At 51.9% G+C, this 11,221-nt stretch overlaps 1 protein-coding gene across 1 annotated transcript in view; it reads right to left on the minus strand.

Annotated features, from left to right (window-relative positions):
* Positions 1–11,221, minus strand: part of LOC137341338 (glutamate receptor ionotropic, NMDA 2C-like) — a 707,538-nt gene that overhangs the window by 378,822 nt on the left and 317,495 nt on the right. The window contains exon 8 of the mRNA XM_068004462.1: positions 10,402–10,631. Within this exon, the coding sequence (XP_067860563.1) occupies positions 10,402–10,631 (230 nt within the window). The remainder of the gene's footprint in view (positions 1–10,401; positions 10,632–11,221) is intronic.

Here is an 11,221-nt window from a genome sequence, read left to right on the forward strand (position 1 = left end):
TGCCTCTTCTCCCTCTCCTGCGCTTTATTCTCCACTCTGCCTCTTCTCTCTCTCCCGCTCTTTATTCTCCACTCTGCCTCTTCTCTCTCTCTCCTGCGCTTTATTCTCCACTCTGCCTCTTCTCTCTCTCTCCCGCTCTTTATTCTCCACTCTGCCTCTTCTCTCTCTCCCGCTCTTTATTCTCCACTCTGCCTCTTCTCTCTCTCCCGCTCTTTATTCTCCACTCTGCCTCTTCTCTCTCTCCCGCTCTTTATTCTCCACTCTGCCTCTTCTCCCTCTCCTGCGCTTTATTCTCCACTCTGCCTCTTCTCCCTCTCCCGCTCTTTATTCTCCACTCTGCCTCTTCTCTCTCTCTCGTGCTTTATTCTCCACTCTGCCTCTTCTCTCTCTCCTGCGCTTTATTCTCCACTCTGCCTCTTCTCCCTCTCCTGCGCTTTATTCTCAACTCTGCCTCTTCTCCCTCTCCTGCGCTTTATTCTCCACTCTGCCTCTTCTCCCTCTCCTGCTCTTTATTCTCCACTCTGCATCTTCTCTCTCTCTCGCGCTTTATTCTCCACTCTGCCTCTTCTCTCTCTCCTGCGCTTTATTCTCCACTCTGCCTCTTCTCTCTCTCTCGCGCTTTATTCTCCACTCTGCCTCTTCTCCCTCTCCTGCTCTTTATTCTCCACTCTGCCTCTTCTCCCTCTCCTGCGCTTTATTCTCCACTCTGCCTCTTCTCCCTCTCTCGTGCTTTATTCTCCACTCTGCCTCTTCTCTCTCTCCTGCGCTTTATTCTCCACTCTGCCTCTTCTCTCTCTCTCCTGCGCTTCATTCTCCACTCTGCCTCTTCTCTCTCTCTCCCGCTCTTTATTCTCCACTCTGCCTCTTCTCTCTCTCCCGCTCTTTATCTCCACTCTGCCTCTTCTCTCTCTCTCCCGCTCTTTATTCTCCACTCTGCCTCTTCTCTCTCTCCCGCTCTTTATTCTCCACTCTGCCTCTTCTCTCTCTCTTCTGCGCTTTATTCTCCACTCTGCCTCTTCTCTCTCTCTCCCGCTCTTTATTCTCCACTCTGCCTCTTCTCTCTCTCCCGCTCTTTATTCTCCACTCTGCCTCTTCTCTCTCTCCCGCTCTTTATTCTCCACTCTGCCTCTTCTCTCTCTCCCGCTCTTTATTCTCCACTCTGCCTCTTCTCCCTCTCCTGCGCTTTATTCTCCACTCTGCCTCTTCTCCCTCTCCCGCTCTTTATTCTCCACTCTGCCTCTTCTCCCTCTCCTGCGCTTTATTCTCCACTCTGCCTCTTCTCCCTCTCCTGCGCTTTATTCTCCACTCTGCCTCTTCTCCCTCTCCCGCTCTTTATTCTCCACTCTGCCTCTTCTCCCTCTCCTGCGCTTTATTCTCCACTCTGCCTCTTCTCCCTCTCCCGCTCTTTATTCTCCACTCTGCCTCTTCTCCCTCTCCTGCGCTTTATTCTCCACTCTGCCTCTTCTCCCTCTCCTGCGCTTTATTCTCCACTCTGCCTCTTCTCTCTCTCCCGCTCTTTATTCTCCACTCTGCCTCTTCTCTCTCTCTCCTGCGCTTTATTCTCCACTCTGCCTCTTCTCTCTCTCTCCCGCTCTTTATTCTCCACTCTGCCTCTTCTCTCTCTCCCGCTCTTTATTCTCCACTCTGCCTCTTCTCTCTCTCCCGCTCTTTATTCTCCACTCTGCCTCTTCTCTCTCTCCCGCTCTTTATTCTCCACTCTGCCTCTTCTCCCTCTCCTGCGCTTTATTCTCCACTCTGCCTCTTCTCCCTCTCCCGCTCTTTATTCTCCACTCTGCCTCTTCTCTCTCTCTCGTGCTTTATTCTCCACTCCGCCTCTTCTCTCTCTCCTGCGCTTTATTCTCCACTCTGCCTCTTCTCCCTCTCCCGCGCTTTATTCTCCACTCTGCCTCTTCTCTCTCTCCTGCGCTTTATTCTCCACTCTGCCTCTTCTCCCTCTCCCGCGCTTTATTCTCCACTCTGCCTCTTCTCCCTCTCCCGCTCTTTATTCTCCACTCTGCCTCTTCTCCCTCTCTCCTGCGCTTTATTCTCCACTCTGCCTCTTCTCCCTCTCCCGCTCTTTATTCTCCACTCTGCCTCTTCTCTCTCTCCCGCTCTTTATTCTCCACTCTGCCTCTTCTCTCTCTCTCCTGCGCTTTATTCTCCACTCTGCCTCTTCTCTCTCTCTCCCGCTCTTTATTCTCCACTCTGCCTCTTCTCTCTCTCCCGCGCTTTATTCTCCACTCTGCCTCTTCTCTCTCTCCTGCGCTTTATTCTCCACTCTGCCTCTTCTCTCTCTCCTGCGCTTTATTCTCCACTCTGCCTCTTCTCCCTCTCCTGCGCTTTATTCTCCACTCTGCCTCTTCTCTCTCTCCTGCTCTTTATTCTCCACTCTGACTCTTCTCCCTCTCCTGCGCTTTATTCTCCACTCTGCCTCTTCTCTCTCTCCTGCTCTTTATTCTCCACTCTGCCTCTTCTCCCTCTCCCGCTCTTTATTCTCCACTCTGCCTCTTCTCCCTCTCCCGCTCTTCATTCTCCACTCTGCCTCTTCTCCCTCTCTCGTGCTTTATTCTCCACTCTGCCTCTTCTCTCTCTCCCGCTCTTTATTCTCCACTCTGCCTCTTCTCCCTCTCCCGCTCTTTATTCTCCACTCTGCCTCTTCTCTCTCTCCCGCTCTTTATTCTCCACTCTGCCTCTTCTCTCTCTCCCGCTCTTTATTCTCCACTCTGCCTCTTCTCCCTCTCCCGCTCTTTATCTCCACTCTGCCTCTTCTCTCTCTCTCCCGCTCTTTATTCTCCACTCTGCCTCTTCTCTCTCTCCCGCTCTTTATTCTCCACTCTGCCTCTTCTCTCTCTCTTCTGCGCTTTATTCTCCACTCTGCCTCTTCTCTCTCTCTCCCGCTCTTTATTCTCCACTCTGCCTCTTCTCTCTCTCCCGCTCTTTATTCTCCACTCTGCCTCTTCTCTCTCTCCCGCTCTTTATTCTCCACTCTGCCTCTTCTCTCTCTCCCGCTCTTTATTCTCCACTCTGCCTCTTCTCCCTCTCCTGCGCTTTATTCTCCACTCTGCCTCTTCTCCCTCTCCCGCTCTTTATTCTCCACTCTGCCTCTTCTCCCTCTCCTGCGCTTTATTCTCCACTCTGCCTCTTCTCCCTCTCCTGCGCTTTATTCTCCACTCTGCCTCTTCTCCCTCTCCCGCTCTTTATTCTCCACTCTGCCTCTTCTCCCTCTCCTGCGCTTTATTCTCCACTCTGCCTCTTCTCCCTCTCCCGCTCTTTATTCTCCACTCTGCCTCTTCTCCCTCTCCTGCGCTTTATTCTCCACTCTGCCTCTTCTCCCTCTCCTGCGCTTTATTCTCCACTCTGCCTCTTCTCTCTCTCCCGCTCTTTATTCTCCACTCTGCCTCTTCTCTCTCTCTCCTGCGCTTTATTCTCCACTCTGCCTCTTCTCTCTCTCTCCCGCTCTTTATTCTCCACTCTGCCTCTTCTCTCTCTCCCGCTCTTTATTCTCCACTCTGCCTCTTCTCTCTCTCCCGCTCTTTATTCTCCACTCTGCCTCTTCTCTCTCTCCCGCTCTTTATTCTCCACTCTGCCTCTTCTCCCTCTCCTGCGCTTTATTCTCCACTCTGCCTCTTCTCCCTCTCCCGCTCTTTATTCTCCACTCTGCCTCTTCTCTCTCTCTCGTGCTTTATTCTCCACTCCGCCTCTTCTCTCTCTCCTGCGCTTTATTCTCCACTCTGCCTCTTCTCCCTCTCCCGCGCTTTATTCTCCACTCTGCCTCTTCTCTCTCTCCTGCGCTTTATTCTCCACTCTGCCTCTTCTCCCTCTCCCGCGCTTTATTCTCCACTCTGCCTCTTCTCCCTCTCCCGCTCTTTATTCTCCACTCTGCCTCTTCTCCCTCTCTCCTGCGCTTTATTCTCCACTCTGCCTCTTCTCCCTCTCCCGCTCTTTATTCTCCACTCTGCCTCTTCTCTCTCTCCCGCTCTTTATTCTCCACTCTGCCTCTTCTCTCTCTCTCCTGCGCTTTATTCTCCACTCTGCCTCTTCTCTCTCTCTCCCGCTCTTTATTCTCCACTCTGCCTCTTCTCTCTCTCCCGCGCTTTATTCTCCACTCTGCCTCTTCTCTCTCTCCTGCGCTTTATTCTCCACTCTGCCTCTTCTCTCTCTCCTGCGCTTTATTCTCCACTCTGCCTCTTCTCCCTCTCCTGCGCTTTATTCTCCACTCTGCCTCTTCTCTCTCTCCTGCTCTTTATTCTCCACTCTGACTCTTCTCCCTCTCCTGCGCTTTATTCTCCACTCTGCCTCTTCTCTCTCTCCTGCTCTTTATTCTCCACTCTGCCTCTTCTCCCTCTCCCGCTCTTTATTCTCCACTCTGCCTCTTCTCCCTCTCCCGCTCTTCATTCTCCACTCTGCCTCTTCTCCCTCTCTCGTGCTTTATTCTCCACTCTGCCTCTTCTCTCTCTCCCGCTCTTTATTCTCCACTCTGCCTCTTCTCCCTCTCCCGCTCTTTATTCTCCACTCTGCCTCTTCTCTCTCTCCCGCTCTTTATTCTCCACTCTGCCTCTTCTCTCTCTCCCGCTCTTTATTCTCCACTCTGCCTCTTCTCCCTCTCCCGCTCTTTATTCTCCACTCTGCCTCTTCTCTCTCTCCCGCTCTTTATTCTCCACTCTGCCTCTTCTCTCTCTCCCGCTCTTTATTCTCCACTCTGCCTCTTCTCCCTCTCCTGCGCTTTATTCTCCACTCTGCCTCTTCTCCCTCTCCCGCTCTTTATTCTCCACTCTGCCTCTTCTCTCTCTCTCGTGCTTTATTCTCCACTCTGCCTCTTCTCTCTCTCCTGCGATTTATTCTCCACTCTGCCTCTTCTCCCTCTCCCGCGCTTTATTCTCCACTCTGCCTCTTCTCTCTCTCCTGCGCTTTATTCTCCACTCTGCCTCTTCTCCCTCTCCCGCGCTTTATTCTCCACTCTGCCTCTTCTCCCTCTCCCGCTCTTTATTCTCCACTCTGCCTCTTCTCCCTCTCTCGTGCTTTATTCTCCACTCTGCCTCTTCTCCCTCTCCCGCTCTTTATTCTCCACTCTGCCTCTTCTCTCTCTCTCGTGCTTTATTCTCCACTCTGCCTCTTCTCTCTCTCCTGCGCTTTATTCTCCACTCTGCCTCTTCTCTCTCTCCTGCGCTTTATTCTCCACTCTGCCTCTTCTCCCTCTCCTGCGCTTTATTCTCCACTCTGCCTCTTCTCCCTCTCCCACTCTTTATTCTCCACTCTGCCTCTTCTCTCTCTCCTGCGCTTTATTCTCCACTCTGCCTCTTCTCCCTCTCCTGCTCTTTATTCTCCACTCTGCCTCTTCTCTCTCTCCTGCGCTTTATTCTCCACTCTGCCTCTTCTCCCTCTCCCGCTCTTTATTCTCCACTCTGCCTCTTCTCCCTCTCTCGTGCTTTATTCTCCACTCTGCCTCTTCTCTCTCTCCCGCGCTTTATTCTCCACTCTGCCTCTTCTCTCTCTCCCGCTCTTTATTCTCCACTCTGCCTCTTCTCCCTCTCCCGCGCTTTATTCTCCACTCTGCCTCTTCTCTCTCTCCCACTCTTTATTCTCCACTCTGCCTCTTCTCCCTCTCCCGCGCTTTATTCTCCACTCTGCCTCTTCTCCCTCTCCCGCTCTTTATTCTCCACTCTGCCTCTTCTCTCTCTCCCACTCTTTATTCTCCACTCTGCCTCTTCTCTCTCTCCCACTCTTTATTCTCCACTCTGCCTCTTCTCCCTCTCCCGCGCTTTATTCTCCACTCTGCCTCTTCTCCCTCTCCCGCTCTTTATTCTCCACTCTGCCTCTTCTCTCTCTCTCCCGCTCTTTATTCTCCACTCTGCCTCTTCTCCCTCTCTCGTGCTTTATTCTCCACTCTGCCTCTTCTCCCTCTCCCGCTCTTTATTCTCCACTCTGCCTCTTCTCTCTCTCTCCCGCTCTTTATTCTCCACTCTGCCTCTTCTCCCTCTCCCGCGCTTTATTCTCCACTCTGCCACTTCTCCCTCTCCCGCTCTTTATTCTCCACTCTGCCTCTTCTCCCTCTCCCGCGCTTTATTCTCCACTCTGCCTCTTCTCTCTCTCCCGCGCTTTATTCTCCACTCTGCCTCTTCTCTCTCTCCCACTCTTTATTCTCCACTCTGCCTCTTCTCCCTCTCTCGTGCTTTATTCTCCACTCTGCCTCTTCTCCCTCTCCCGCTCTTTATTCTCCACTCTGCCTCTTCTCTCTCTCCCACTCTTTATTCTCCACTCTGCCTCTTCTCTCTCTCCCACTCTTTATTCTCCACTCTGCCTCTTCTCCCTCTCCCGTGCTTTATTCTCCACTCTGCCTCTTCTCTCTCTCCCGCTCTTTATTCTCCACTCTGCCTCTTCTCTCTCTCCCGCTCTTTATTCTCCACTCTGCCTCTTCTCTCTCTCCCGCTCTTTATTCTCCACTCTGCCTCTTCTCTCTCTCCCGCTCTTTATTCTCCACTCTGCCTCTTCTCTCTCTCCCGCTCTTTATTCTCCACTCTGCCTCTTCTCCCTCTCTCGCGCTTTATTCTCCACTCTGCCTCTTCTCTCTCTCCCGCTCTTTATTCTCCACTCTGCCTCTTCTCCCTCTCTCCCGCGCTTTATTCTCCACTCTGCCTCTTCTCTCTCTCCCGCTCTTTATTCTCCACTCTGCCTCTTCTCTCTCTCCCGCTCTTTATTCTCCACTCTGCCTCTTCTCTCTCTCCCGCTCTTTATTCTCCACTCTGCCTCTTCTCTCTCTCTCGTGCTTTATTCTCCACTCTGCCTCTTCTCTCTCTCCCGCTCTTTATTCTCCACTCTGCCTCTTCTCCCTCTCTCCTGCTCTTTATTCTCCACTCTGCCTCTTCTCCCTCTCCCGCTCTTTATTCTCCACTCTGCCTCTTCTCCCTCTCTCCTGCTCTTTATTCTCCACTCTGCCTCTTCTCTCTCTCCTGTGCTTTATTCTCCACTCTGCCTCTTCTCTCTCTCCTGTGCTTTATTCTCCACTCTGCCTCTTCTCTCTCTCCTGCGCTTTATTCTCCACTCTGCCTCTTCTCTCTCTCCCGCTCTTTATTCTCCACTCTGCCTCTTCTCTCTCTCTCGCGCTTTATTCTCCACTCTGCCTCTTCTCCCTCTCCCGCTCTTTATTCTCCACTCTGCCTCTTCTCCCTCTCTCCTGCGCTTTATTCTCCACTCTGCCTCTTCTCCCTCTCCCGCTCTTTATTCTCCACTCTGCCTCTTCTCTCTCTCCCACTCTTTATTCTCCACTCTGACTCTTCTCTCTCTCCCGCTCTTTATTCTCCACTCTGCCTCTTCTCCCTCTCCCGCTCTTTATTCTCCACTCTGCCTCTTCTCTCTCTCCCACTCTTTATTCTCCACTCTGCCTCTTCTCTCTCTCCCGCTCTTTATTCTCCACTCTGCCTCTTCTCTCTCTCCTGCTCTTTATTCTCCACTCTGCCTCTTCTCTCTCTCCCGCTCTTTATTCTCCACTCTGCCTCTTCTCTCTCTCCCGTGCTTTATTCTCCACTCTGCCTCTTCTCCCTCTCCTGCTCTTTATTCTCCACTCTGCCTCTTCTCCCTCTCCCGCTCTTTATTCTCCACTCTGCCTCTTCTCCCTCTCCTGCGCTTTATTCTCCACTCTGCCTCTTCTCCCTCTCCTGCTCTTTATTCTCCACTCTGCCTCTTCTCCCTCTCCCGCTCTTTATTCTCCACTCTGCCTCTTCTCTCTCTCCCGCTCTTTATTCTCCACTCTGCCTCTTCTCCCTCTCCCGCTCTTTATTCTCCACTCTGCCTCTTCTCTCTCTCCCGCTCTTTATTCTCCACTCTGCCTCTTCTCTCTCTCCTGCGCTTTATTCTCCACTCTGCCTCTTCTCTCTCTCCCGTGCTTTATTCTCCACTCTGCCTCTTCTCCCTCTCCTGCTCTTTATTCTCCACTCTGCCTCTTCTCCCTCTCCCGCTCTTTATTCTCCACTCTGCCTCTTCTCTCTCTCCCGTGCTTTATTCTCCACTCTGCCTCTTCTCCCTCTCCTGCTCTTTATTCTCCACTCTGCCTCTTCTCTCTCTCCCGTGCTTTATTCTCCACTCTGCCTCTTCTCCCTCTCCCGCTCTTTATTCTCCACTCTGCCTCTTCTCCCTCTCCTGCGCTTTATTCTCCACTCTGCCTCTTCTCCCTCTCCTGCTCTTTATTCTCCACTCTGCCTCTTCTCCCTCTCCCGCTCTTTATTCTCCACTCTGCCTCTTCTCTCTCTCCCGCTCTTTATTCTCCACTCTGCCTCTTCTCCCTCTCCCGCTCTTTATTCTCCACTCTGCCTCTTCTCTCTCTCCCGCTCTTTATTCTCCACTCTGCCTCTTCTCCCTCTCCCGCGCTTTATTCTCCACTCTGCCTCTTCTCTCTCTCCTGCGCTTTATTCTCCACTCTGCCTCTTCTCCCTCTCCCACTCTTTATTCTCCACTCTGCCTCTTCTCCCTCTCCCGCTCTTTATTCTCCACTCTACCTCTTCTCTCTCCCCGCTCTTTATTCTCCACTCTGCCTCTTCTCCCTCTCCCGCGCTCTATTCTCCACTCTGCCTCTTCTCCCTCTCCCGCGCTTTATTCTCCACTCTGCCTCTTCTCTCTCTCCTGCGCTTTATTCTCCACTCTGCCTCTTCTCCCTCTCCCACTCTTTATTCTCCACTCTGCCTCTTCTCCCTCTCCCGCTCTTTATTCTCCACTCTGCCTCTTCTCTCTCTCCCGCTCTTTATTCTCCACTCTGCCTCTTCTCCCTCTCCCGCTCTTTATTCTCCACTCTGCCTCTTCTCTCTCTCCCGCGCTTTATTCTCCACTCTGCCTCTTCTCCCTCTCCTGCTCTTTATTCTCCACTCTGCCTCTTCTCTCTCTCCTGCGCTTTATTCTCCACTCTGCCTCTTCTCTCTCTCCCGCTCTTTATTCTCCACTCTGCCTCTTCTCTCTCTCCTGCGCTTTATTCTCCACTCTGCCTCTTCTCCCTCTCCCACTCTTTATTCTCCACTCTGCCTCTTTTCCCTCTCCCGCTCTTTATTCTCCACTCTGCCTCTTCTCTCTCTCCCGCTCTTTATTCTCCACTCTGCCTCTTCTCCCTCTCCCGCGCTTTATTCTCCACTCTGCCTCTTCTCCCTCTCCCGCTCTTTATTCTCCACTCTGCCTCTTCTCTCTCTCCCGCGCTTTATTCTCCACTCTGCCTCTTCTCCCTCTCCTGCTCTTTATTCTCCACTCTGCCTCTTCTCTCTCTCCTGCGCTTTATTCTCCACTCTGCCTCTTCTCTCTCTCCCACTCTTTATTCTCCACTCTGCCTCTTCTCCCTCTCCCGCGCTTTATTCTCCACTCTGCCTCTTCTCTCTCTCTCGTGCTTTATTCTCCACTCTGCCTCTTCTCCCTCTCCCGCTCTTTATTCTCCACTCTGCCTCTTCTCTCTCTCTCGTGCTTTATTCTCCACTCTGCCTCTTCTCTCTCTCCCACTCTTTATTCTCCACTCTGCCTCTTCTCCCTCTCTCGTGCTTTATTCTCCACTCTGCCTCTTCTCCCTCTCCCGCTCTTTATTCTCCACTCTGCCTCTTCTCCCTCTCCCGCGCTTTATTCTCCACTCTGCCTCTTCTCTCTCTCCCGCTCTTTATTCTCCACTCTGCCTCTTCTCCCTCTCCTGCGCTTTATTCTCCACTCTGCCTCTTCTCCCTCTCCTGCGCTTTATTCTCCACTCTGCCTCTTCTCCCTCTCCTGCGCTTTATTCTCCACTCTGCCTCTTCTCCCTCTCCCGCTCTTTATTCTCCACTCTGCCTCTTCTCTCTCTCTCGTGCTTTATTCTCCACTCTGCCTCTTCTCCCTCTCCCGCTCTTTATTCTCCACTCTGCCTCTTCTCCCTCTCCCGCTCTTTATTCTCCACTCTGCCTCTTCTCTCTCTCCTGCGCTTTATTCTCCACTCTGCCTCTTCTCTCTCTCTCGTGCTTTATTCTCCACTCTGCCTCTTCTCCCTCTCCCGCGCTTTATTCTCCACTCTGCCTCTTCTCCCTCTCCCGCTCTTTATTCTCCACTCTGCCTCTTCTCCCTCTCTCGTGCTTTATTCTCCACTCTGCCTCTTCTCTCTCTCTCCCGTGCTTTATTCTCCACTCTGCCTCTTCTCTCTCTCCCGCTCTTTATTCTCCACTCTGCCTCTTCTCTCTCTCCCGCTCTTTATTCTCCACTCTGCCTCTTCTCCCTCTCTCGTGCTTTATTCTCCACTCTGCCTCTTCTCCCTCTCCTGCTCTTTATTCTCCACTCTGCCTCTTCTCTCTCTCTCGTGCATTATTCTCCACTCTGCCTCTTCTCTCTCTCCCGCTCTTTATTCTCCACTCTGCCTCTTCTCCCTCTCCCGCTCTTTATTCTCCACTCTGCCTCTTCTCCCGGGTTGTGCCTTACCTTTTTGTCACTGAGACCTGAGACAGTGTCAATGAACTGCTCCTGAATCATAAATGCTGCTAGGTTTGCTGTGTAACTTGCCAGGAAAATGACAGCGAAAAAGGCCCAGATTAAGACCATGATTTTGCTGGTTGTTCCTTTGGGATTTTCAATGGGGACAGAGTTGTTGAAGACCAGTGCCCAGAGAAGCCACACCGATTTCCCTATCGTAAATGTTGGACCTCCTGTAACTGTAGAGAGACAATCAGATACAAACAGTGAAAACTACTGCAAGCATATTCCTCCATCCATTTTCTATTTTACAAATGGCAGCAAACAATTCCTGATGCCCAGAATCTGATGTGGGATGGTGTGGTACAGGTTGGGACAGTAAGGTAGTGCTGCACTATTGGAGGTGCTGTCTTTCTAGCCCAAACAAAAGAAGGGAGAGTCCATCCATCATGGAGAGATGGTTAGTGTATTGCATTAGAACAGGCTCCTCACATCCTATGACTCAGTGACGTTTGGCCCACACAGTTTCTATTTTGCTAACTGAAGGGCCTAAACATTTGGTTGTTGTCCAGTTTCCAGGGCACATCAGCCCAATAATCAATGCCAATCACAATTTGCCATTGAAGCCAATCTCACTATCTGAAATGGCCCTTGCTCCTAATGGCCATTTCTGCCAAGTCCGTTTTACAGTGTGAACACCCTGTATATAATCCAGCTCGGATTCCTCCTCCATCTCCTCCTCCATCTTCTCCTCCTCCTCCTCTTCCACCATCTCCTCCTCCATCTTCTCCACCATCTCCTCCATCTTCTCCACCATCTCCTCCCCCTC

Source organism: Heptranchias perlo, chromosome 23 (genome assembly GCF_035084215.1).
Source record: "Heptranchias perlo isolate sHepPer1 chromosome 23, sHepPer1.hap1, whole genome shotgun sequence".
Classification (NCBI taxonomy): Eukaryota; Metazoa; Chordata; class Chondrichthyes; order Hexanchiformes; family Hexanchidae; genus Heptranchias; species Heptranchias perlo.